General features: G+C 38.3%; 3 protein-coding genes across 6 annotated transcripts; 1 reads left to right on the top strand and 2 right to left on the bottom strand.

Moving 5' to 3' along the window:
- Positions 1–629: 629 nt before the first annotated feature.
- Positions 630–12,829, bottom strand: LOC109106082 (sphingosine kinase 2-like). 3 transcript variants are annotated; one of them, XM_042772788.1, is made up of 7 exons: positions 12,701–12,829; positions 7,656–8,239; positions 6,434–6,583; positions 6,194–6,288; positions 5,649–5,764; positions 3,364–5,089; positions 630–3,179 (listed from the first exon to the last, which is right to left on the bottom strand). In XM_042772788.1, exons 2-7 carry the CDS (start codon positions 8,110–8,112, stop codon positions 3,117–3,119), a joined length of 2,607 nt encoding a protein of 868 aa, XP_042628722.1. In that variant the 5' UTR covers positions 8,113–8,239; positions 12,701–12,829; the 3' UTR covers positions 630–3,116. The 3 variants fall into 3 exon arrangements, with proteins under 3 accessions (XP_042628722.1, XP_042628721.1, XP_018974944.2); XM_042772787.1 differs by lacking the exon at positions 12,701–12,829 and adding an exon at positions 10,959–11,104; XM_019119399.2 differs by lacking the exon at positions 12,701–12,829 and adding an exon at positions 10,959–11,095 and having other exon boundaries at positions 7,656–9,192.
- On the top strand, positions 12,073–20,239 carry LOC109106085 (CCR4-NOT transcription complex subunit 3-like). Of its 2 annotated transcripts, XM_042772785.1 has the most exons (18): positions 12,073–12,154; positions 12,757–12,817; positions 12,955–13,022; positions 13,125–13,199; positions 13,458–13,547; positions 13,754–13,882; positions 13,982–14,077; positions 14,262–14,481; positions 14,574–14,701; positions 14,875–14,925; positions 15,333–16,254; positions 16,918–17,023; positions 17,126–17,267; positions 17,436–17,535; positions 17,789–17,966; positions 18,095–18,227; positions 18,313–18,438; positions 18,885–20,239. In XM_042772785.1, the coding sequence occupies exons 2-18, from the start codon at positions 12,793–12,795 to the stop codon at positions 18,981–18,983; spliced, it is 2,688 nt and encodes an 895-aa protein (XP_042628719.1). In that variant the 5' UTR covers positions 12,073–12,154; positions 12,757–12,792; the 3' UTR covers positions 18,984–20,239. The 2 variants fall into 2 exon arrangements, with proteins under 2 accessions (XP_042628719.1, XP_042628720.1); XM_042772786.1 differs by lacking the exons at positions 12,073–12,154; positions 12,757–12,817; positions 12,955–13,022; positions 13,125–13,199; positions 13,458–13,547 and adding an exon at positions 13,561–13,603.
- A 606-nt stretch (positions 20,240–20,845) lies between these two features.
- On the bottom strand, positions 20,846–25,486 carry LOC109106087 (PRP31 pre-mRNA processing factor 31 homolog (yeast)). The gene is made up of 14 exons (XM_042772789.1): positions 25,348–25,486; positions 25,044–25,256; positions 24,891–24,951; positions 24,727–24,810; positions 24,538–24,635; positions 24,251–24,357; positions 23,678–23,847; positions 23,343–23,500; positions 23,162–23,251; positions 22,892–23,019; positions 22,162–22,234; positions 21,934–22,062; positions 21,512–21,610; positions 20,846–21,317 (listed from the first exon to the last, which is right to left on the bottom strand). The coding sequence occupies exons 2-14, from the start codon at positions 25,254–25,256 to the stop codon at positions 21,198–21,200; spliced, it is 1,530 nt and encodes a 509-aa protein (XP_042628723.1). The 5' UTR covers positions 25,348–25,486; the 3' UTR covers positions 20,846–21,197.
- Between the last annotated feature and the right edge of the window lie 761 nt (positions 25,487–26,247).

Below are 26,247 nucleotides of genomic sequence, written 5' to 3'. Positions count from 1 at the left end.
GTAATCTACAAGAAAGATCAAATAATTACATCTCAGATGATGTTTCATTATTTATTTAAACAGCTGTGTAATAAGCGGTGTAATGTACAGTCAGTTGGTCATTATCATAAAAAGTTTAAAGTGTTGTTCGACTGTTTAGTAGATTGTGAAGAGAAGGATGAAGAGCTGAAAGAGAGGAAGAGAGTCTGAGATGACGGCTTCCTTGTTTACCAAGTTGTGCAAACCTGATAACCAAAAGGAGACAGAGAGAAGTGAAACCCTAGGCTATCAGACCACGGGTGCCTTACTCATCTTGGCTAAGAGGAACTTGCATTGTTTTCCTCCTCTGAAATAGCTTTGTATTAATTAAAGTAGAGATTGTGTGAAATTATGTCACATGTTTTTCATAGTTCCAGCTCTTTTTTGTTTTTGCCTCCTCTTGAGAATATGCTAATCAAAGAGGAAAAACAATCCTGAGCTGACATTTGTTGAATCAGACCAGAGGAAAACATTTATCCTCAGTGTTCGCAATGATACCTCTTTACAGTACTTTTTTGGAAAGCCTACAGAAGGTAAAAGACTGGAGGACACAAATGAAAGGTTTCATAGTTAAACCTTATCTGAAACAAAACTTTTAAACCATACGGAACTATAATAATATGTATATCTGTTTAATATAATATTCTTTTAATAGTAATTACAATCTTAATACAAGCATCATAGAATGAAGAGACACCTTAAACTGGCATTTTCAAGGTGGACAGCAGCTTGAAACCAAATTTATTAGATCACTCTAAAGCATGGTACAAGAAAAGAAGGAATGAAATATAGGGAATTATATATATATTTATATATATATATATATATATATATATATATATATATATATATATATACATATATAAATTAAATAAATAACTGGCAATCTGATTGCAGCTGAAAATCAATTTGATTGCCCAGACTTGCAAATACTTACATACCAGCCGAAACTTAAGATGTGAGGACAACGGTGATCAACAGAAGCTAAAAATGATTGCACTAAACAGAACTAAACAGCTGTTCGGAAACACTTATTGGAATTAAATATTATTCGCTAATCATTGTAAATTCACAAAAAGAGAGCAAAAAGAGTCTGCATTTGTCAAATTGTGCTCCTCTGAAAAATTAAAAAGGACAGAAGAAATGCATTTTCTAATAAATATTTAGGTAAAATTAAAAGCACTGGAAAGGCTCCGTTACAATCGTAATCAGCTCCACAGCTGGACTTTCCACAGGCCTGTTCTCTTAGACAGCTGAAAAATACATTATACTCTAGTGAATATTGTGTTATCCTATGATAATACTCAATACAATTGTGTTATTCTATGTTATTTACTCAATATGGTATTATCTTACTTATAATATTATGCATAACTATGAAAGAAATCAATATACTGATTAATATGCTGAGTTACTCATAAATACTGGATGTCATAAAGAGGGTCGGATGTATAAAGCCCTCCCATTGGGCAGTACTAGTAGTGTTGAACAGGATTGGACATATAAAAGACCTCCCACTGGGAGGTCCTAATAGTCTTCCATTGAGTTGTATCTGTGAACTAAACTAACCTCTGAATTGCGACTGTGAACTAAAGTAACCCTGTGAACTTTGGGTGATTTCCAAATGCTGACATCAGCAGTAAACAGACTTGGTGGATGTCTCACGTGACCACAGCCAACCAATAGGGAGAGGTGATTTCTTAATTGTTGATTTGGCCAAATTCCACCATTAAAAAAAATATACTAGGTGGACTGGTAGAAAACTGTGGTAAACTGGACAGTGGGTGCCAAATAAAAAACGGAACTACCAAATTAGGTATAAAGGTATAAAACGAGTGCGTGGACAGACAGAAGATTGAGATGTGGTGCCCATTATCTCGGCTTTGTTGCTTTGAGTAATAAAGTCTATATTTTGACATCTGGAACTCTGCCTCCTGAGCCTTATTAATCTGACTGAAGAAATTCATCATTAGCCCCGAGACACGACATGAATCAGTCTAACAAATGGAGAGAAAGAGACTAAAATGTTATCAAGTTGCTGATCACTATGAAATAGTCCCTGCCTAATATTTAACAGATGAATCTTTCAGGAAAGGGAGCTGAAGGTGCATTTCCAGTCGATCCATAACTTCCAGTTCTTTCTTCATTCATTAGGAATAAAAATTAGCAAATGTTATGCAAGTTTGCATTATGTCATAGAAGACAGTGATACAATATTACTGGGGGGAAGAAAAATGCTGAACTGGAAGTTTTCCTAGAATTCTTTCGGTGTTCACTGCAATGTATATAGCTAGTTACTGAATATAATCATCATCATCATCATCACCACATGCGTTTCTTACACAAACTAGCAATGCAATATACAACATAACATCCCTCATTAAACTGTTTCACTCAATCTACACAATGTTTGTGTCCTTAAAATACCACAAAAAAATGGACACAAGATGGAACTGACTGCATTTCTGATCAGTCCCATAAATCAAGTTTTCAAAAGCTGGACGAAGACTTCAATGCAGATAAATCTTTACTAAATGAGGTTTCAGAGAAAGTGATACTAAGCCGGTATGTAAATTAAAAAGGGGGGCGGGGGTGCTTAAAGTTCAGAGATGCACAAGGCATTTCAGGGGTACCCATTATGCAAAACAGGTGGATCCATTTGTATGTGGGCGTGACAAACTAAAAGCTGGCTATTGTTAGTGTCTGACTGTAATTTTTTTTCCCACTTTGAAATAAGGCTGGAGCACTGTTGTGAATCAAATGCATACTAAAATGTATACACCAGTTGGACTCATTCAGTTTTTGCCGTTTCCTCTTATGTAGACATTTTAGTGTTCTCTCTCCAACTACAGTGTGGGTAACCCAAGTGTAATCCTACAGTAGTGCAATAGTTTTCATCCCTTCCTTAAATTCAAAAATACTCCTTGCATATGCAGCATGAATAAGCAATTCCTTAGTTATTCCCAGTAAAAGCAGTGATTGCAATTTGCTGGCTTTCTGTTTCTCCCCCGACACAGCCACCCCACAATATGCGGATGGCAAAATTTTATATAATCCAAAGCGTCACGCTAATCCCTGTCTGTTCAAATCCAAACCGGTCAGAATCTTGTAATCTTTATTCCGGAGTCCCCAACAATCAAACGGGCCATGGAGGGATGAACCTGGGACAAAAGAAGATATCAATCAACTTTTTTTTATTTATTTTTTTATTATAATATACAGTATGAAAATGGATATTCAGTTTGAGATTTGCTAAAGATTACATTTGTCAGTGTTATTAAATAATTAGTGTTTTTAAAGATTGACTTTGTTAATCAATTAAATATCATTATTGACTCAACTCACCTGTGCCTGCAGTGGCCCATAGGGCACTAGCTCTCCATCTACAGTGAGGGTTCCTCGCGGTGAAAGCGGCTGAAGGCGGAACGCCCGAGCAGAAATATGACTAACGTAGGGAGAGCTAACAGACAAATGGGCTCCTCTCTCCATTGCTAGGAACAGTCTAAGCAGTGTTGCCCGTGAGATACCAGCCCGCACAAATGTCAAATGGATCAACCCATCATCAAATCGAGCCTGAGGCGCAGCGAAAAGATCTGCTCCCAGGTGGGTCTGATAGATGGCAAGCACCAGGACAAAATCGCCCTCAATAGTGACCCAGTCACGTGTAGGGAGAGGTTGGTCCAGAGGAGGTAGCAGATCATCTTCTGGCAGGTTGATGGAGGATGTCGTGTGAGGGTGATTTTTCAGGGGTCCTGCAGGTTCTGCAAGATCAAAGCTGTAGGAAGGGGTCGGTGAATGAAAAGAAGGCGATGGTGAAGATGAGCTGGGAGTGTTGGGACGTGGCGCGAGATAAGAAGAGTGAGGAGAGGTGCAAGATGGAGATGTAGGAGGGGTTGGGGAGAGGGACAGAGAAAGGGATGGAAATTTTGGAGGGAGAGAATCTGAATGCGATTGGTGGAGAAGAGAGAGGGGCCGAGGTCGTGAGAGGTTCTGGTTCTGGTCCTGGTCCAAAGTTTTAGGTTTAAAAGCTTTGAAAGGAGACTGACGGAACGGGGAAGATGAGATAGTGAGGGCTCGCTCCCGAGATTTGTCCAGTGGAAATGCCTCTCTCTGAAAGTAGGTCCCATTCATGTCTTCGTCCTCCTTGCCATAGGCTGCCAGATCCAAGTCTTGGTCAGTGTCTGCACCGATTGGCTGGCTGAAGAAGGCATTAATTATCTGGCCGGAAGGGGCCGAGTTTTTACATAGTGTGTGTTGCATCTCAGGTAGAGACATTTGATAACTCTCATTGCACTCGTTTACCTCATCTCTCGCTTTCGTCAAGCCTTCTCCGTCGAGCTCATCCCCAGCTGGTTTATTCTCTTCTTCCCTGATCCCATTATTACTGGCAATGTTGTCACACTCTTCCCTTCCGTTTGATTCCGAGCTGGTCCCTGACGTCTCCTCCATCTTCTCTTCTGCTTCCAACTCTCTCTCTCTGTCTTCTGCGAGACTGCTAGCTCTCACTACCCCAACCCCTCTTGCCCTCTCTCTCCTCCTTTCCCTCTCCTGCTCTCTCTCCTGCCTTTCCCGCTCTCTTTCCCTCTCTCTCTCCCCATCTCCCTTACAGAGACTTCTTTGTTCACTCAGGCCCATGTCTGAACAGGTGCGGTGAATGGGAGTGTGACAAAATCCTTCCAAGCCTTCAGTAATGCTACGTGAAAGTGGCCTTCGGGGTGGCTGAGGTGTGGCATCAGGGGACGGGTTGACCATAGCGGGTGGAAGGTAGGAAAGACGGCCCTTATAGGAGCGCAGAGAAGCCAATCTCACTAGTGTTCCCAGTGTAAACCGTGCTGAGCCCAGCCCTCTGTAGCGCTCACTCTCTATGTCAACATCAGACACAAAACCCCAGGCCACTGAAAGAAAAGAGAAACGCCTCCTGGGAGCAGGTGGGTGCCCATTTTGATTGGATGTGGATGATGAAGTGCATGGGCTGGTTGTAACGGACACCAAGTCCATTGGTTTAACCCCACCCCGGCACAGCAGAAAACAGCAGTTGAGAAGGAGAGGCTCCCGAAGGCACATGTCATATCTGAGAGACAAATGGGAAAATAGAAAGATTCATGATTAAATTCAAATCATTTGCATTTAATAAAACCGCAAAAAAAAAAAAAAAAAAACATTAATTTACTGTTCATACTTAAAACATGACTCAAAAAAATATTTAAATACTGCTGTGAATAATCTCCTCTGCATTACATGGATTTTGTCTGAGTGTTAATGTAGGTACACTGCAACCAATACACGTACACTACAGTAAACAGCCCTTGAGAAATGTATGAAACTCATCTTAATAACAGAAATGTTTTTTGTACACTGACAATTTTTTTTTAAATATAATTTTTTATCTCTATAGATGGAACAGAATGCTGTTGTTTTTCCATACACATAACAAAGAATCTTCACAGATTTATTTCCTGTACAGTGAGAGCTGACAGAAAAAATAACAATATATGTTTGAAATGCAGGTGAGTAAATCATGACAATTGAAATTTTTGGGTGAACTGTTCCTTTAAAAATAAGGGAGGTTCTCTAAAGAACTGGAGATTTTCACACAATGTGTCCCAGGTGAGCTCAAGCACACTTTGTACCCTGCACAGTGGTTGATGGAACCAGCCAGTGCATTTCCAGAGCCACAAGGAAGGATTCCCACTGGAGTTTTTATTGCTTGTTCCCAGTCTGGCCTTTCCATAAGGCCATTTATCACCTGCAAAAAGAGGACACACAGATTAATATGTAAATAATATGTAAATCATCTTATTTTTACATAGAAAATACTTGAAATAGTCTATACAAATTTTGTAGAAAATATTCAGATTTTCAGAGTCAAGCTGTCCAAGGTTGTGAATGAAGCAAGTAAGATAATAGGTAAGACACATTTGAATGTGTCATTCAGAATGTTCTAAACGTCCTCTGCTCATACAGTTATTAAATATTTTTGCTTATTTGGCCATATCTTCAGCTACTGATAAGAGCTGTTTAACATGTTTTACCCTGTTTTAATAAATTATACAGAATTCCACAGATGTTCCGAGAAATTTACCAAACAAATTTCCTGCAAAAAGTACTATATGGGCTTTGTAATAAGTTAACTAAATACATGCGACAAAGCAATCAAGATTGTTATGATATTTACCTCATGCAAGAGTCCATCTCCAGAAACAATGACAATTCCATCCCATTCTGGTAGCAAGATCTCTCTAATTAGCTCACGTGCATGATTCTGACGCTCTGTTCAACAACAAAACCACACACACACATCACAACCATTCAATGCAATCGATCAAATTCTTAGGACTGTTGGTCTGAGCACTTAAAAATATATATTTTGAACCATTTGCAGCTGTTTGTGTGTGATTGTGCATGTTGTTCTTACCTGTCCGTATAAGGTTGTAGCTGATGTTGGCTTCTCTTATCATTGGAAGTATGTGCGTTTGACACCATTGCATTGCCTGACCCCGGCCACTCAATGGATTGACCAGCAGCATCAGTCGACGGGGACGGGGCAACATGCTTTTACAAAATTCTGCTCAATAAGAGAGCAAAAACAAGCAAGTGAGGATAATGCCTTCATATTAAGGCTGAAAACAACACTAGGCCACATCCTAAACCATCTGAAAGCAGACCATAAATGTTTTTAGTAAGTGTGAAAAATAAGTATCTGACCTTCAAATGTTATCTGGTATTTTGTTAAGATCAAAAATTCTTCCTAAACCTCCCATGTGGGTCAAATTTGTGCTGTCTTTTTCAGTTGGTTGACTCATGTATTTTGAAATTAACTGAGGCAAGACTTTCCCGTCAATTACTTCACAACTTTGCCCATAAATGTTCCATTGGATTTCCTTGTTTAAACAGCTGATTGTAAAAGTTTGTTTCATTGTTGCTTTAATCTATAAACAGCCAAGTTTTACCTACCACCATAAGTGAAAGGACAATCAAATGTCATTTTAGCCAAAATAATAAAAATTATTAATAAAATAAAATAAATGGGGTGTATTTATATTTTCACACCATTAGAACCACTATCCTGACTCAAGATCTGAACTCCTAACACAAACTAACAAGCCAACAAACTTAATGATTTACTGAGCTGCAACCACTAGCACTGACAACTAACTACAGCACAGCAGTTAAAACAGGGACAGAGAAGCATCTGTTAAATCCTGATGTATTGCAACCGAATGATATGCACTACTCAATTCAGGCTGTATTTTCCCTGCCGCAGACCCACCCATTCTCTGACTGTCAATAACAGCATGTGGTACACATTATGAGTGTAAAAACAGAAAAAAGGAGCAGGAGGGAACAGTTAAGCTCTTACAAAAATAAATGCAGACAGACATGACTCTTACTAACATAAATTTAGTTCACTATAGAAGAAATCAAAGTGGCATCCCATTTACAACACACAAACTAATGACACAACATTAACGCAACAGCACTGACTCAGACGTCTTGAAGAATTAGCAGCATCTGGATGCATTTTTTTTTTTATTTAGTGAAGACATTGAGGGGGTACATTAAACGTTTCCCACTAACAAAAGCATAAACATACCTGAGACAAAGCATTTATGAAATGATCAAACCCTGACACCCACCTGTAGTGGAGCTGACATCCATCCCCCTCAGAAGGCTCTGTATGGCAGTGTTCCACTTCTCCGCTTCAACTCTGCTCTCTGCCAAGTATGCCCTCACCTGTCTGTGTCTGGAGACACCTTTCCGGCGACGACCCGGAGGGTACCAGTAAAGCACCAGCAAAGGAGGAGCCGGCGAGCGCGGACAGCTGCATCCGGTCAGTTCTGCCAGTGGCAGGATCAGCCTAGACTGCTTACCCACACGTGGAGACAACCGCTGGACATGGATGTGAGTTGGCGTGAGGGTCAGGGCATAGTTGGTGGGGCTGGAAGGTAAAGAAACACCTCCAGGGCTGTTGGGGCAGCTGTTGCTGTTACTTCCACTTCCTCCTCCGCTGCTACAACCGCCGAACTGTCCGTGCAGCAGGGCCTCCTCAGTAGAAGACGGGCTCTCTGGGCCTGGGGAGCGCATGTTCAACATCTGGGCTCAAAAGGTAGTGCCACTGGGATGCGGAGAGTATGTTTGGACTATACAGCTTGAATGCCTCATGTAGGGGTCTTTCCTCTGATTTGTAGAGATGACTTTCTGGACGGATGCATTAGTTGTTCTGAAATAAATGTGTCAGCTTTAAGCCCAAATCATGGGCTTTTACGTAAACTTTAAGTTAAACTTAAAAACTACAAATGATGACAGTGTTTCAATAGGTGTCTTTTCAAAACACAAGAAAATTTCAGCAGGTTTTTCCATCCCTGATAGTGTTAAATCCTTTCCGTCAGTGTATTTTGCCTGAAAGCAATGCTAAATCCTCTTATGATCATCTGATCAAACACAATATAAGAAAGAGATTTCCAGTTTAGTATTTCTAGTATACCAACAAAAATGACAGTTTTGTTTTAAAAACGAAAATACACAAGATTAAGATGCCAGATTATTTGCTTTTCTCTCTTTGACTGACTGCACTGGCAAAATGTCATAATATAAGAAAAGGCAAGGTTTTGTTAAGGTTGTGCATCTACATATATCCATTAAACAGAATTTCTTAAGTTACTAATTTAACAATTTTACATCCTTATAAGTTGTTTAAATAAAATACGAAGCACAATTTCAATTATCAATGCATTGTCTAAAGGTCAGCAAACTTACAAATGACTAAAAATAAACACACACTAAGGTTATAATAACCTTAAAAATGTTCAGTCACAAACAAGCAAAGAGAGCAGACGTAACGGCCCAGCCGAGGATATTGTTTAAGAAGTATCAAATGAAACCTTAAGGTTAAGGAAGTGATAGAGATGAACAGGGATGTAACTTCTGGTATCGGTTCAAAATAGTGTCAGAGATTGCAGACGTGCGGAGAAATCATGTGTTATAGTTCACCCAATAAAAAAATGCCAGAAAATCCAGGATTTGATCTCCATATACGCTGAATTCTGTTCTTCAACCCTTACAAGATGGTCATCAAAATGGTAAATAAATACAACACAGAATACAGAAAGAGTAGGAGTGCTGGAACAGGGTCTCAAGGCTTGGTAAACCTCTTTATCCGATGTTAAAGGTGCCCTGGTACATAGAGAAGAAAAGTTTTGAAGAGAGACAGAAAGAGAAAGATTAACTTTTGAAGTTAAATGCGATATTCTACATCCTACAAAGCAATATAGGTCAAATAATATGAACCCTAAGAACATGAACAATATATTATTCTGAATAGAAGTTGAGGACCTTTTATTAAGGAAGATGTACTACCTATCAAAGGTAGTATCTCTGAATACAATTTAAAATAACTTTCTATATTAATATATTTTAAAATGTAATGTATTCTTGCAATGGCAAAAAAGCTAACTTTTTAGCAGACAGTCTGGGGTGGATTTACACCCGTCCGGCATCAATCTTGGATGACAATACATATGTAAATTCCGCAACTGAGTCTGAAACGCAACACCAGGACCATGAATGAAAACTACAGTTGAGATGTAATCGCAATTTCTACTCAGAGGAGAACAGGAATGTTTGAAATGTGAACTGACCACAGATTCAACAGATTAAGCTCTCAGAGTATGAGTTTATGGCTGACAGGAAACGCCGCCTGCAATTGAGAGGCCTAATTTATCAACACAGTCTGTAAATATCTATAAATGGGTGGCTGTGTAGGATGTTTTAGCTGTAGTTCAACATCTGCGGACTGTGTTTTGGAATTTGATCAAAATGCAGAAATATGCAACTCTTATCATGCACTTTAATTTTCTGCTTGTTAAGACTCCTGCGAAATCAATACCTGGCAGATTTCCATAATTGTTAAAGAATAAAAAAAAAAAAAAACCTGTGATGTCCACTTTGTCCTTATGTGTCCCTGAAAAGTTGGCCAGAGACACCGTCAAGTAATCAAAACCCACAGTAGACCAAAAGTGCATTCCTCTCTCAGGCTGTCTCAAGCTTTACCTTTCAGGACCCAAAGGGAGCTCTGTTAGCTGTCTGTGCTCTCACACATGAGTGCACACTTTGTCCCTTTTATCACCAAGACTTTCACTGCATCAATGATATGATAGTTTTGAGACCTATTCAGATTCGCCAAAGCAATTTCAAAGGCTTTGACTATTAGTCAGTTGTGACCTCACAGATCACAAAATAAAAGCACTAATGACCTTTGCTCACAGTTTCGTAGATCTTTCTTTAGGCGAGTGCTTATGAAATAAATAAACAAAATACAAATTTGCCAGTTGAGCATAGGCACAAGCTCTGTCCTATTACAACTCAAATAACTTTATACAATTACATAGCGTCTCAGAACGTGACAGTCACAAGTTCATTTAAGTGTTACAAGTGAGAAATCAGGCTTTTCATCTGAGTGTACTTGTATTAAATCAGGGTTTTACATGCAAAAGGAAGCTCATCTAGTGACATTTGGGAGTTTATCATGTCATAAACCATCATAGAAACGACTGGCAATAAAATTATTAAGTGCAACTGCAATTTCTTAGCAACTCAGAGTCAAACTCACATATATACATGTCAGAACAACCTAAGAAACTAGCATATCACATGGATATGAGTGGACTTCTTTATACCTAACAGTTGCAGTTAAAATCTTAAAGCTGGCAAAGACAAAATTCGGTTTTATCGATGAAGAGAATAGAGTATTCAGCAAACATGTGGCTCGTGTCATTTTAAATAGCCAAGCAAACTCGAGACATCAACCTGAAAACGGATCTGTTTCTGTTTAAATTGTTCATAAAATAGGGCGAACTAGAAACTTTTATGTGTCTTACGGAAAGAAATGACTATAGTAATAATAACCATAAACGACAAAGCGAAAATAGTACTGGACTTACCGGTTTTTTTATTTTATTTTATTTTATTTTTTTGCCCCCCACTACACGGCGAGTATTCTAGCTTTCCTGATCTGTGTAGGGGAGGCACGAGCGTTTTCAGGAAGTCTCTCGGCGCGGTGGGCGGAGTCAACAGGATGATTGACGTGATAAACGTACAATCATGAAATACAATCTGTCTGGCCAGCCCATAACTCGGATAAAACACGCTTTTGCCCGTTACTTCACAGCAATGTCTTCAGTGCTGAAGAGCTTGTTTGCTACTTTTATATTCTATTTGATTACTGATGAGAGAGATACTTTACTTTGACTGTATACAGTTACTTGCAGTTAATGTTTAGTTTTGTTTAGTCAAATTATGCACTGTGCTAACTCACAGACATATAAAACAAAGAATAATTAAAGAATAGAAAAGGCCGAAAACCTTAAGGGTAGAACATATTTTTGATCATGTTTTGATAACAGACTTTGATACTTTACCTGTATAAAGTTTTATTTAATTCATAATGAAGTTGTGAAAATAGGTTATATAATTGCATGTGGAGATGTTGAATGAAATGAAATTAAATGCCTAATAAAACATTCATCATAATTGATTCATTTATATATTTAATACGATCATTTCTATAAGTATAGCCTATACGTTATATATATATATATATATATATATATATATATATATATATATATATATATATATATATAGTATGTGTGTGTGTGTGTGTGTGTGTGTATATGTGTGTGTGTGTGTATATGTGTGTGTGTGTGTGTGTGTGTGTATAACGTAGGCTATACTTATAGAAATGATCGTTACAAAAATCGACTTCTCCATCTATCTATATATATATATATATATAGAAGGAGAAGTCGATTTTTGTAACGAGAATGGTTTTTCCGTAAATATAACCTTTCACCCAATGTTTCATCCAATGGGATTTACGGTCTTGCGGAAATGGTCACAATTTGAGAAATGATTGACAGACATTTTTAATGAATCCCGAGAACGAAAAAAGACGAGGGGCGGGACCTTCAGCAGCGAGCGGTGGGCGGAGTCTGCCGGCCATCTTTAATGTACTACTGAACAGAAGGGGGATTGACGAGCTAAAAACATTACCAAATTTGAAATAAGGAATTGGCGGATATATTGGTCGTGGCTGTCACATAGAGATACTGACGAATATTACGCACGTTTGAAAAAGGTATACGACTACTGTGCATTCAATTTAAGAGTTTAAACCCCCCACACCTTCTGTTGGAAAAACTATGTGTGTGCTAGCAGAGCGTTAGCCGTCAGCGCTGCTCGACATCTCAACAAGAGCAGCTTAATCCATGATAACTGCAGAAATATACATTATACGGTCTATATATACTCCCAGGGTTACATATTATGAGTGCAGATGAGATATGGCGATGAAATGCTACTGATCTAACACGTTAGCATCTTGGTGGCTAGTGCTCAGTGATCAGAGGCTGCGTAAATCTGCGTAAACGCACTGTGGTTGTGTTGGCGTTACCGTCTAAGTGAATAACACTATGAGGACGATCAAGGCTGGCTGTCATTAAAGTTATTTATATTTTCTCTTATTTAGGGGGATTGCAAAGGTGACAGTTGCGTTTATTTGTTGACCTGGAAATAATATGATTAAAATGTAAATTTGAAGGTTAATCGTGTTCTGTGCTCAGGCAAATTAATCAAGCGGGGTGTTATAATATCAGCCTTTTCTATTGAGATGAGAAACACTTACCCTCTGCCTCACACTGAATACGGTATAAGTTACCAGTCTCTCTGATGTGCTTGCAGTGACAGAAGGTATGAAGACATTATCATAGCGAAGCCATGGCTGATAAGAGAAAACTACAAGGTAAGATTATATGATAAAAAAATATATTTTTTCTCTACTCTCCCCTGCCACAGTTGCGTGTAGGCAGTAGTTTCTTTTGAGAGGTTTTCTAAATCTTTTTTATGACTTATGCATAATCATATGCTCTCCATAACCAGGTGAAATAGATCGATGTTTGAAAAAAGTTGCTGAAGGAGTCGAACAGTTTGAAGACATTTGGAAAAAGGTGAGATGTTAACAACTCAAAAACCAATGTGCAATTCGAAAAGTCAAAGGAATCGTGCACCTGTTCTTATATGTTATATTTAATGATCCATTTCATTCTCAGCTTCATAATGCAGCCAATGCCAATCAGAAGGAAAAATACGAGGCCGATCTCAAAAAAGAGATTAAAAAGCTGCAGGTGAGGATGTGCTCATTTGACATTTAGCTACTTTTGAGGCTTTCTGGAATCGTGTGAACATGGATAAATTACAAACAGAGAAGGATTTCTTGCTGTTGGACTAAGTGTTAGCACTCTTGGATCACTTCTTGGGCAATGCATTTAGAGAAGTGAAACTAGCTGTTGCCTAGAATGAAGTATTGTACACTTTCTTTAGAACCAAGAGATAAATATGTGTTCGCAATCAGTATAATTGTTCTCACCTGTTTTTCTTCTTAGCGGCTACGAGACCAGATTAAGACATGGGTGGCGTCCAATGAGATCAAAGACAAACGGCAGCTAGTGGAGAACCGGAAGCTTATTGAAACGGTACAAGGGATTTGCCTGATTCCTCAATGCTACTTTATTTGAATGCAGTTATCACAGTGTGCAAAATTCTTTTGTACTTTTGATAAAAATATCAGTGCATTGGCATAACATTTTAAATTTGCCTCATGAATTCTTAGATATGTTTCCCATGTTTAATCTGTCAAGCTTGCCCCACTTAACCTGAATATCTATCTCTCTCTTCTCAGCAAATGGAGCGATTTAAGGTTGTTGAAAGAGAAACCAAGACAAAGGCCTACTCTAAAGAGGGGCTGGGCTTGGCTCAGAAAGTGGACCCGGCGCAGAAAGAGAAGGAGGAAACAGAACAGTGGCTCACGGTACAAGAGGGCTCATGGATAACAGTGGGGGGGTAGAAAAACTTTTTTGAAGGGTTTTAGTGTTGTGCTAATTAATTGAATGATTTCTCTCTCTCGCAGAACACAATAGACACTTTGAACATGCAGGTGGACCAGTTTGAGAGTGAAGTTGAGTCCCTCTCTGTTCAAACACGGAAGAAGAAAGGAGACAAAGAGGTCGGCATTTCAATTTTTCCATTTCCCCCCTTTCTTCTCACTGCTTTCCTATTTTATTATAGATTAGCTTTCCTTTATATGCATTCACTATTATGTGAACCCTCACTGTTAAAGACCTCAACTTGTTCTTAGCTTCTCACACAGTTCTGTCCTATAGAAAGCTGTTTATTGTGTTTGTTTTTAGAAGCAGGATCGGATTGAAGAGCTAAAGAGGTTAATCGAAAGACACCGACACCACATTCTTATGCTAGAGACCATCTTGAGGATGTTGGATAATGATTCGATCCAGGTTGACGCTATCCATAAGATCAAAGATGATGTGGAGTATTACATTGACTCTTCGCAAGACCCAGACTTTGAAGAGAACGAGTTCATCTATGATGATCTGGATTTGGAGGAAATACGTAAGTTTGTGTGTGTGTGGGATGGATGTTTTTTTTTAATGAAATGGCTTTGTCAAGATAGGTCACATTTATAAATATCTCTTTCTCTGTAGCAACAACTTTGATGGCAACGTCTCCTCAGGGCCATACTGAAGATGACATGTTCCTTCAGTCCAGCAGCACACCGACCTCCACCACTTCCTCTTCCCCCATCCCTCCATCTCCTGCAACAGGCACAACGGTAAACCGCTTTCTTTCATTCTTCCTCTCGTCTCAGTCTAGTCTGCTTAGGATCTCTGTCATTTTTTTATTGATGCAGAACCACCCATCATGCTTTTTTCTTACCTTTTATTGACCTTTAGTCACAGAATTGATTGTCTTACTATATATTGTGTGTGAATATGTTTTACTCAGGAGATTTCGGAGGAAAAGAGAGTCCGATCTACAGACAGTGAAATCAGTCAGGTGAGACCTCAGCATCAGTGTCAGTTAAAGGTTGCTCCTAACCTAATTTCAGTGAATGGAAACTGAAGCTTTCAATTTAAAGAAGGGTGCAAAAACATTATAAGAGTAATCATATGGCTTCAGAAGACTTAATATAAAAAGTAAAATACTCCTCAAGTTGTGTGAACCACTTTTTGGTGCTTTGTTTCATAAGCTTGAAATGCCCGTAATATTTATATGGAACAGAGCAACCAGCACAGTCTTCAGAATTGACTCTTTATGTGTTTAAATATCATAAGTTTGAACAATGACATTAGCAAATTATGTCAGAAATGGCATTTTTCAGTGAACAATCCCTTTAAATCACATGGATGCTTAATAAAAAAAGATAAGTGTTTCTAACCTCGTGGCTTTCTTGCTCTGATCAGTCTCCTGTGAAGAATGGCAACCCATCTCTCTCGTCCTTCTCCTCATCCGCCTCCTCAGGATCAGGCTCCTCCTCCTCCTCCTCTTCGCTGGTTTCTGTGGCTACTGTTGTTGGTGGCTGCACAGCGATCTCTGGGGGCAGCAACCTGCTGGGAAGCTTTAGCAGCGCAGTGCAGCAGCATGTTCCTCAGTCTCAGCAGCAAGCACAGGTCAAACTCTCCTCGACATCCACACCCTCCAACAACACACCTAGTCCACCTAGCCACCCCACGCTACCTGCCTCCACTACTTCCTCTCTGCCTAGTTCCAGCACACCTGGCCCAGTTACTTCCAATTCCCAGTCCCAGGCCTCATCTGTTCCTGGGGTTGAGGGCTCTAGACTGGGTTTGGGCCTTGTGAAGGGGGGCGTGACAGTGACCAGCAGCAGTAGTGGGGCTCAGATGCCAGGTCTGGGCATGGCAGGCATGTCTGGTTCTCTCAACACCATGGCAGGGCTTCTCTCAGGCTCTACCCCTGCTCCCTATGCCCAGGCAGCTGCTGGTGGAACAGCAGGTAGTGCCTCCAGTGGTCCGGTGGGGAGCAGCAGTGGTAGTTCTGGCATATCCATACCGAGCGGAGGTTCAGGGGGAGCAAACACAGGCGCAACCAGTAATGGCACAGGTGCAGGGGTTAGTTTGAGCTTGCTAGGGTCCAGTCCGGGTCATGGTGCTCTGACCGGAGGGATTCTAAACCTGGTACCGGGGCAGACGGCTCTCCAGGGGTCTACACAGATACCTGTGAGCCATGTGGGCACAGCACCTGGAGGAGGAACTGGAGAGAGCGGTTTGGGTGGAAATGGAAGCAGTTCTGTGGCAAGTGCAGGAGTGGGGACGAACGCAGTGCCTGCAAGACCCCCTAGTGGCCTCAAACAAAATGGAGCAACCAGTGAGTTTTTTTAATCTGGCCATTAGTTATTCACTGTATTTACCAGTTTTTATTTTTGATTTTTATGAGTAGGAATAAATGTTTAGCTGAAGATAATGGTTGTGTTTTCCAGCTGTCTCTTTCATCTCTTTATAAAGCTATTTAAACTTGTTTATTATTATTATTATTAATAATAATAATAATAATATTATTATAAAATTAAATTTTTAAAAATATTTTTCAGATCTGTTGTTGTTGTTGTTATTATTATTATTATTATTATTATTATTATTATTAGCTTTTTATAATTTATTTAATAAAAATAATCGTTATTTAAAATTTTAATATTTATCTTAATTTTTGAATTTTTATTGTTCTTTTTAATCTCTTTTTAATATTTTATTTATTTCAATAATTATTGTTATTAGTAATATTATTCATTTTAATTGTTTTTAATTATTATAATTTTTTATTTCAATATTATGAATCTTTTAAATTATTGCCTTTTATAGTTATGATCATTGTTGTTATTATAGTAATACATATTTATCTTTAGAGTTTTTTAGTTTGTTTTTATAACAATTATTATTACTATTGTTTATCTTTTTGTTTTTATTTGATCACTTTTAAAATGTTTTAATTATTATTATTTGTTTAAATTGATCCTTATCTTTCTACATACAGGTTACAGTGCTGTGGTTGCGGACAACACACCAGACTCCTCACTTAGCAGTGCCAGCCTATCACAAAACAGCCATTCCTCATCCTCGAGCTCATCAACCAATCAAATGTGAGTGTACATCTGCATATCTTTAAGTTGTAGCTAACATAACAGTAACATGATTGATTGATTGTTGCTGTCGTTCTCTCTCCAACTTCGTCTGTATTGTAGTCTGGATAATGGCCCCAGTTTATTGAGTTCTATCACTCTACCCCCCTCCTCCCCATCACCTGCCTTCACTGACAGCACACCTGGTGGTGGGAGTCTGCTAAATGGCCCACACTCCTACACACTCAACACAGAAGCCATCAAGGTGTGTTTTTCATTCTGGTTAGACTAGATTCAGACTGCCAGTGGCACACAATTCACACACTTCAGCTTTACGTTTCTCAAAAGTCATCTCCATCAAATACAATGAAATCAGTTTCCTCTAGATTGAAATAGTGCTGTTTCCTCTGTAACTCCATTTGGTCTCTCGCAGGCTCCTGAACCACCAAGCTCTCTGAAAGCTATGGCAGAACGGGCTGCACTGGGATTGACACTGGATGGAGAGATTTCATCACTACATCTCCCAGATCGAGGTACCTTACAGAAATAGTTAAAACAACTCATTTTCAGTATCTATTTATCTGGCATACATGGTTATTTGCAGTACAGTCAGCCGTCACGCCTCAGTATCCTTCAAGCTTATGATTAAAATGACTCAACCACACACAGCCCACCCTGTCTAACAGCTAGACTGCAGTTTAGTGTGCCAGATTATATGTTACATAAGGTACAGGCTGGTATAATCATCACAAACTCTAAAAATTCCCTTCCTTCCTTTGTACTCAGCCCCACCTGGACCCACATCGGCCCCTCAGCCTGCCGTTTCAGAGGTCAACCTGCCGCCATCTTTAGGGGCATGTCCGCTAGGTCCCACCCCCCTCACTAAAGAGCAGCTTTACCAACAGGCAATGCAGGAGTCAACATGGACACACATGCCCCACCCGTCCGATTCAGAGAGAATCAGGTACACAATATGCTTTCTAGTCTAAACACAGATTAAAAGAAATCTTGTGAAGGCATTCAGCTGGAAGAAGCTGTTCCTCAAGCTGAAGATGTGGGCCTGACATGAGTCTTTTTTTTGTCTGTTTGTAGGCAGTATTTGATGAGAAACCCCTGTCCTACACCGCCATTCCACCACCAGGTTCCCCCACATCATTCAGACTCTATTGAGTTCTACCAGAGATTGTCCACTGAAACGCTCTTCTTCATTTTCTACTACCTGGAGGTCTGTGTTTGTTGCTTTTAAATAAGCACGTCTGTTGGATGTTGCAGTCTTCCATATGTTTCTCTTGGTTGGCATTTTACCTCAGGGCACAAAGGCGCAGTACTTGTCGGCTAAAGCGTTGAAGAAGCAATCGTGGAGGTTCCACACCAAATACATGATGTGGTTCCAACGGCACGAGGAACCCAAGACCATCACTGATGAGTTCGAACAGGTACAAACCCAGCACAGTTTTCCTGCTCATCACCGAAAATAAATACGGCAAACTGAGATTAATTTTCTAATGCTGCATGTAGTTTCATAACCAAACCAGTTATAGTAGTCAATGCAAATACCAGTGGAGAAAAAAGAAAAAAAAATGCAGAATTTATTTGCAGTATAAATCTTGTATAACGTTATAATGTCTTTACTGTCACTTGTATTTTCAATTTCAATTTAATGCATCCTTGCTAAAAATAAGTATTGATTTCTTTAAAAAAAAAAATCTATTTCTATAATCTTTTTACAGTTTAATAAATGTACAAATGAACATATGAGTATGTGCATATCCAACAAACTGGAACCATTTTAAGAGCCCTAGTTTCTGTGATGTAATGCAGTAATAATATGTTTGAAATTTCAAAACTCTGTTTAATGAATGTATTGTTTTTCTGTCTGTAGGGCACGTACATTTACTTTGACTATGAAAAGTGGGGCCAGAGAAAAAAGGAAGGATTTACCTTTGAGTACAGATACCTGGAGGACCGAGACCTGCAGTGACTGACGGAGAGAGAGAGAGTGATCGCTGCGACAGAGAAAACGCTGCTGTTAACATTCCGAGATGAACTCCATGTCGTGGTTAAAGTTGGATTTGATGATGGCCTTTTTCTTTAAAAGAGAGAGAGAGCAGGGGGTCGAGTGCCTGTTTACATGCAAACATTTGAACCTCCTTTAACGTTGAGTCTTTATGCCCTTCATTTCTGTTCTAACCGAAAACCCCACCTAGTCAAACAGAAATAAAAGGAAACAATTTGGTTTGGCCACAGTCAAAACATTTTGCTCGTAGTTTGTGTTTGGTGGAGTGCTGCATTAGCGAGTCTTATCCTCTTTGATGACATATACTGACTATGATGTACCGGCACTATGCGAGATCCCAAGTCTAATGCATTGATTGGTTGTTCTTAGTTCATTGAGTCCCTCTGGGAGTGTTGAGGCACTGTGACTTTGCCTTGCGAGATAACGTGTCGACCATTAAATTGCTATGCAATTGAATTCCTCTCGACCTCCCTACCTTTATCATTACCTAAATGTGGTTTTCCTAGACCACAAAAAAGATGGCATTGATAGGGTAATGTTCTGTAGCATCTATCTTACATATGTTCACAAGCAAGGTGGGTTGAAGTTGTCAGCCTTCAGAGTGGCGTGTGATTATTTGTCTGTTAAACATGGCATGAGTGATCTCACTTCAAAAATATCTAATAAAAAGACAGAGTAAAATATGTAAAAGTTAAAAACCTTATTTTTCTTTCTTTTAGTGTCCTTTAGGTTGTCCATTGCTGAATATTTTTGTTGTGTAAAAGTGCATGTAAAGTAAAGCAAAAGCCTTCCCCGAACTCTCCTCAGTTATTTTTGAAGTCACGTCTCAAAATTATTCTTAAATGCTCTGCTGCACAGTTTCCCAAAACAAAAATAAAGTATCATTGTCCTGTTACTCCATTTATAAGGCAAAGCTTTTTCAAACAACCCACATTGTGACACAATCCCATGTGAGTTTCCATTCATTTCAGTTTTCTCTATTGTCTGGGGAGAACAACGGGCTTCGACCAACACACAAAATGAGATAAATGTGATGAGATGAAAAGTATTTTTGATGCACAGGGCAGCTGATTGCATTTGTCTCTCCAGTAATAAAACACCATCATCCTTGCCTTTTTTGACATGGACAGGACAGCATGCGATTGTGATGTCGCTTCGTAGGTTGAGAGGAAACAAAAAACAGAGTTGTAAAATTTCAATAAAATACTTTTGTGATGCCATGTCAGTGTTCTTGTTGTCTCCAAAAACAAGACCATATATACAGTGAGCAAGTGTGTGTGTGTGTATATATATATATATATATATATATATATATATATATATATAACCAATACAAATATGCATATGTAGATGTTAATATACATCATCCAGCAGTTGCAACCAGACTTTGAGCAAACAATGGACTTAACTATTTATTATCCTACAAACCGCATATATTCCTACCAAATAAACACACAAAATGGATGAGAAATAGTTTAATTTTTTATCATGTGAGAGAACACTTTACAAGATTGATTACCAGCGGCATGAGTCAAACATGCAATTTAGTTAGCATACTGACGTAATAACAGACTAGTCTGCAACTGACTAACCAGAGGTGTATAATAAAGCATATTATTAAAAAAAGTTAATGTCTTGATAATTATTTTTCATTTAGTGGCACAACACTTCCTGTTAATTCATCTTGAATGTGCTTCTCATTAAAAAAAATTAAGAAATCCACCAAGACATAGTAATCCTTAGTCTATCATTATCATAGCATGCATCACACAGAGAAAATAACAGGTGGCTCTGAACTAAAATGAAAAAGGACTGGAGACAATGAATGTGTGCTAGATAAGCAGCTTTATTCAAAGTGTTGTCCAAAGTTATTGAAACTGAAAAAAAAAAAAATGCTTAAAGACAAAAAACTTGCATTTACTGTTCTTTGTCATATATACAGACAACACACAATTCCTTTGTACAAATTTTAAAAGATAGAAATGAACAAAAAACAAAATCCTCTCCCTCTTCAGCGCCTCTGAACAGAAAGAGGATTTCCAGCCATGTGCCCTTGTGCTGTCCTCATAATGTCACCATTCCCACACAAGTCTATCTGTGTGGGTGTGTGATAGAGTATAAATGAACAGTTGACGTGTGACTCTGATGTATGTAGTTTCTTTCGTCTGACACAACGCCTCACACTTTATCCTCCTTCTCGCGCTTAACCTTGAGGAACTCAGCCATGTTGGAAAAATACTTCTGATTGGCTTCAGCCACCTTCTTCTCTGCAGCCTGTGGGTTCACAATCTCCAGCCCCTGACAGAGAGCAGACAGTGTACAGACTGTTAACTAACAAATCAGCCAAACAAACCACAGCTGTCAGTCAGTGATTCAGCAAGGGAACCAAGCAGAAAGCAATTGTACTTGGATGTGAAGGCTGTAACTTCTTCACCCTAGAGGCAGGAAAAGAATGGCAAAAATAATCCATTTTCAAATAAGAGTTTGTGTACCTGTAAAGGAGTGAAGGCCACACTGGAGCTGGTTCCAGAAGATCGGTCTCTGACAGTGGACTTCCCACCGTACGTCATGCTCTGCTTCTGCAGTGTTCGCTACAGTAACAAAACATTCAGAAGACCATATGGAAATGCTCATTCAGTAGCAATGCAAAATCAAATTTACACTACCGTTCAGAAGTTCAGGGTCAGTTTTTAAAGAAATTCACTTTTCAATTACTTTAAATTGTAATAATATTTCAGAATTGTACTGTTTTTACTATATTTTTAATAAATAAATACAGCTTTGGTGAACATAAGAGACTTCAAAAACATTTAAAAAAAAATCTTACCAACCCCAAACTTTGAATGGTAGTAACTTTGAAGAAACTGATTTCTCTCTTATATTTTGTAATTCATGCTACAGTAAGCAAGCATACCTGTAAGGATTTGGATATTCTGGCCTTGGTGGAGTCGTTGACCTGAGCTTGTCTGACCCTGCCGCTACCAGACTTTCCCAGCTGACCAAGACTGAAGCCCAGATCCTCCTGATAAGCATCATCCTCGATCTTACAGGGAGAAAGACAAAGTTTATCATCTGAATCAATCTATGGAACTAAAAACAAAAAGGCATGCTAATGGAGCAATACTGACAGAGGTCAACTAACCTCTGCAAATGTCATTCTGTTGGCATGTTTCCTGATTTCTGTCAGTCCCAGCCTCTCTTTCATTTTACGATACCTGACGGTATAAAAAAAAAAAAGAATGGCAAGTTAATGCAATGTAAAAAAAATAAAAAAAAATTATTGCAGTAGGTTTTACAAGAAAATACTATTTCAGTCTTTATACTTCAAAATTTCATATACAATTCCAAATGTTCAAAATTTCACGTATAATTCAATGTTTTACTTGTCAATTCAATAAAATAATTTTTGCATTATATTATTTATTGGGTCTTCTTACACCTTTTAAATTTCTTTTGCTTAATTGTGAAGAAAACATCTAGATGCAAATTCTGAAATATTGTCAAACAGTCATATTTAAGAATGAATAATGTCATATAAACAAGTACTTCCCTTTTATTATTATTATTATTATTATTATTATTATTGTTTACTTGTCAATATTGAATATATGGTCAATGCAATTTTTTTCTGCTTCTTTTAGATGAAATACAAAATGAATTAATAACAATTAGTGAATATATAATAAACATAAAACAATAAAATTAATTATAAAATTTTTTTACTTCCCCTATAAATTTTTTTTAAACCCTTTGAAAAACAATTTCTTTTACAAAAAAAAAAAATATTATGAAATGGTTCATGAAATGAAAGTTAGTGGCATGCTTTATTAGATTCACAAGGACCCATCATCCCCACCCCCTACGACCCTCACCTTCTTCCTCCTCTCTTCTTTCTCTGTCCGTCTAGGGGAGCTGGAAGAGGCTTCACCTGCTTGACTGGTGGGGGCTCCTGCCATTTATCAAACTTTCGCTCAATCTCTTCCTTCAAGTCATAGCCAACCTGTGTATAAACAGATAAACAAGTTAATCAAGACAAAGTACTGTAGTTTTTTTAGCAGCAAATACGGTCTAGCTTTAATTATGATTTGAAGCGAGTGACCTCTAAACTGTACAGTGGTGTAGAGCATGATGAAACCACTGACCTTGCCATCTGTACTCTCGTGAAAACTGTCCACACGGGCAGCCAGAGTGCATTTAGCTGAAACCAGACGAGCTGCTTTTCTCCTCAGATCCTGGAAACAAAGAAAAACTCATGATATTCTGAATAAAAATGATCAGATAAAAGCAAGGAAAAATAAGTGAAAGCAAAAAGCTTGATCTCACTGGAGGCAGAGACTGCACTACGTCACAGTGGTAGATGTAGCCTGTGTGGGGCAGCAGGGATGTGCTGCTGAATCCAGACAGCGTCCTCCGCTGAGCTCCCAGCAACATCAGATTACACGCAGGCATCTTGGACAGGTTAGTCAGCCCCCCAGCAACACCTGAAACGAGATTTGCATGTGGTCAGGAAACAAAACGGAAGGGATCTTTACAGTAGCACCAAATTTGATTGTGATCAAGCATAAGTGCATATTTCATCCAAACAAAATAAAACATGTAAATAACAGAATTGTAATTTTGGGGTAAATGTGCTTTTGATTCAGCAGTCTTGTTCTCACCCATAATCTTGGCAGCAGTTGAAGCTCCGACAATTATTGAAAGATTTGGAGCAATAAATGACATCTTGGATTCCACATATTCATAGATCCTGTGTTTTGATTGGTTGAGCTCAAGGGCCATGTCACATGCCTCCTCCAATCGCTGAAGCTCATCATCACCAAGCATTGTTCTGCCAAAATCCAACCATTTAATCAGAAAACCAGCAAAATTATACTGCTGTTCATAAGTTTTGGGTTGGTTCGATTTGTAATATTATTGTCTCTGATGCTCATCCAGGTTGCATTTTCATTTAATCAAAAACACAGTAATATTGTGAAACAATTGTAAAATAATTACCACGATTTTTCCCCATGATTCTTTGATAAATATAAATTCAAAAGAACAGCATTTATTTGCATTTTTTTTAAAAATCTTTTGGAAGTCTTTACTGTAAGTTTTGACCAACTGAATGGTGAAAAGTATTCATTTATTTCAAAAACAAAAATCCCACTTGCTCCAAACTTTTAAAAAAAACTTTAACAGAAAACAAGGTTCTCTTCCTGTAATCATACCTTATAAATCTGCTCACTCACCCTTGTGTGGTTGAGGCTGTGACACTGACCACCATGATAGTAGCATTAGTCAGGATCTGCTGGAGGGTCTCATTATTTTTGCATTTCTCTAGACTGTTACCCAGCTCCTGAAGATGCACAAACAAATTAACTTGTATAACACACACATGAGAATTTATCTTTAAGCATCATTAGTTTAAAAAAAAATGCACGATCAGATGATGTAAATCATATGACGGTAACATTTTGCATGAAAAGGCTGCTCAAAAATGCTCAGCCCATTATATTTTTTGAATTAATCTTCATACCTTAACAGTTCTGATATAGTCTAGTGAATTTGGCACCAGAGACTCCAGTTCAGGAAACCTTTTGGAGTACTTGTCACGGACAAACTTGTGAATGATATCTGAGGGGGAAATAGTGCTTGATAAGTGATATAAATCTTGTAATTTCACAAATATTTTGCATATTCACTTTAAAATAAATATTAAACTCACTGAGTTCATTGTCAATTTCCACTGTGAGATTGTTGGCAGCGACAATGAGTCTGTACTCTGGGTCTGCTTCAACAGGTCCAGACACTGAAGAGAGTGGAAAAACATGTTAAATACGGAAAATTAATAGTTACGCACGTTTCCGAAATGAGATGGATGCTACTCACCTTCTGAATTTTTACGTTGATTTCCAACATAATGACCGATTTTATCCATGATTTCAGCAAACTGTACGAAGTCGAGAAGTTTGCAGTAAGTTAGTGGAACGTTTCAGGGAGACGGTAATTATTAGAATCAAATGAATGAAGTCAGAAACTCACTGGCTTGCTGTGTCTTAGTTTTGCTATGGATGTGACGCTCTCCGTCGCACTGTAATCCACCTCCATCTCCTCCGGTATGTCCTCCAGACCCCCATCGGCTTGATTCTCCCCGGGTTCCCCGTCACTCTCACCCCCTTCTCCACCGGGATACAGCCCGTCCTCCTCTTCTCCTGCCTCCTCCAAGTCGGCAAGCAACTCGTCTGCCAGAGACATCTACGAACAGAGCGAGCAAATAAACACGAATTACATCAAAACTAAACGAGGTTTTTAAAATAGTTTTCAAGATAAATGTGCTTAAACTTACATTTCCAAAGCGCCTCTTTTCTTCTCACTTCTATAAAAATACCAATATCAGCCAACATGCAACGATACACTAACGCACAGCACCGAACAATGCTGAAGTCGCAGGTTAAATGCGTCATATGTTTTACAGCAAAGGCTTCTGGGAAATGTGTTCAGGAACGCAGACATGAAAAAAAAAAAAAAAAAAAAAAAAAAAATTTGCTTACGGTATGGTATGGTATTAATTAATCAATAAAAAAAAATTGAATCTCTGGGGGTTGTCGTTTTTGCACCCTAAAAGCAACATTGGGAAATTGTAAAAATAAAATGTAAACCCCTAATTTGTGTAACCTCGCAATTTTCTAGCAATAAACATTAAACCATAGAATGTATGCATTAAACTAATATTGAATGGAAGAACATGGTTAAGAATTAAGTTTGTGCAAAGTTTGAACGAAACTGACAAAGCAGAATATTTTTGTTATCATGGCACAAATAAATGCCACAATTTTAGTATTTTTTTTCTGTAACTTTTTTATTTCGATTGGAAAATATTAGGTAAGGGTTGCATGTGACAAAAGCCAATAATATTTAAATAATAATAATAATCTTTCAATAATTCATTATTTTAAAATAATTTTGACAAATCTTTACTACAAATTTTCTGGTAGATATTAGGTAAAAAAAAAAAAAAAAAAAACACTTGGGATTTGTGCTTCATGGGACAGTGTAAAGTATTGTGGATTTCGCTAAGGAGTTCTACTTCATAATACTAAGCTTTATTTTATGCCAGTTTAAGTTATACTGTGGGAAAAATGCACTAAAATAATGATAATACAAAACAAGGTTAGTAAATTAAAATGTTACACAGAAGATATTATAAGACAGAACAATTTATTGTCATCAAACAGTTCAATAAATG

This window comes from Cyprinus carpio, chromosome A16, assembly GCF_018340385.1.
Source record: "Cyprinus carpio isolate SPL01 chromosome A16, ASM1834038v1, whole genome shotgun sequence".
Lineage (NCBI taxonomy): Eukaryota > Metazoa > Chordata > Actinopteri > Cypriniformes > Cyprinidae > Cyprinus > Cyprinus carpio.
This window is presented reverse-complemented; position numbering and strand designations above follow the sequence as displayed.

What these genes read in the sequence shown, in the direction of transcription:
- LOC109106082 (XM_042772788.1), bottom strand. Translation starts at nt 8,112, where the DNA reads ATGTTGAACATGCGCTCCCCAGGCCCAGAGAGCCCGTCTTCTACTGAG. An exon ending in GGATGTCAGCTCCACTACAG is followed by an intron (nt 6,584 to 7,655) that starts GTGGGTGTCAGG and finishes CTTATTGAGCAG; the next exon opens with AATTTTGTAAAAGCATGTTG. An exon ending in TCCATCAACCACTGTGCAGG is followed by an intron (nt 5,090 to 5,648) that starts GTACAAAGTGTG and finishes TTTGTCTCTCAG; the next exon opens with ATATGACATGTGCCTTCGGG.
- LOC109106085 (XM_042772785.1), top strand. Translation starts at nt 12,793, where the DNA reads ATGGCTGATAAGAGAAAACTACAAG. An exon ending in TCAACACAGAAGCCATCAAG is followed by an intron (nt 17,268 to 17,435) that starts GTGTGTTTTTCA and finishes GGTCTCTCGCAG; the next exon opens with GCTCCTGAACCACCAAGCTC. An exon ending in TCACTGATGAGTTCGAACAG is followed by an intron (nt 18,439 to 18,884) that starts GTACAAACCCAG and finishes TTCTGTCTGTAG; the next exon opens with GGCACGTACATTTACTTTGA.
- LOC109106087 (XM_042772789.1), bottom strand. Translation starts at nt 25,256, where the DNA reads ATGTCTCTGGCAGACGAGTTGCTTGCCGACTTGGAGGAGGCAGGAGAA. An exon ending in TCAACGTAAAAATTCAGAAG is followed by an intron (nt 24,811 to 24,890) that starts GTGAGTAGCATC and finishes CACTCTCTTCAG; the next exon opens with TGTCTGGACCTGTTGAAGCA. An exon ending in GAATATCCAAATCCTTACAG is followed by an intron (nt 21,611 to 21,933) that starts GTATGCTTGCTT and finishes TTGTTACTGTAG; the next exon opens with CGAACACTGCAGAAGCAGAG.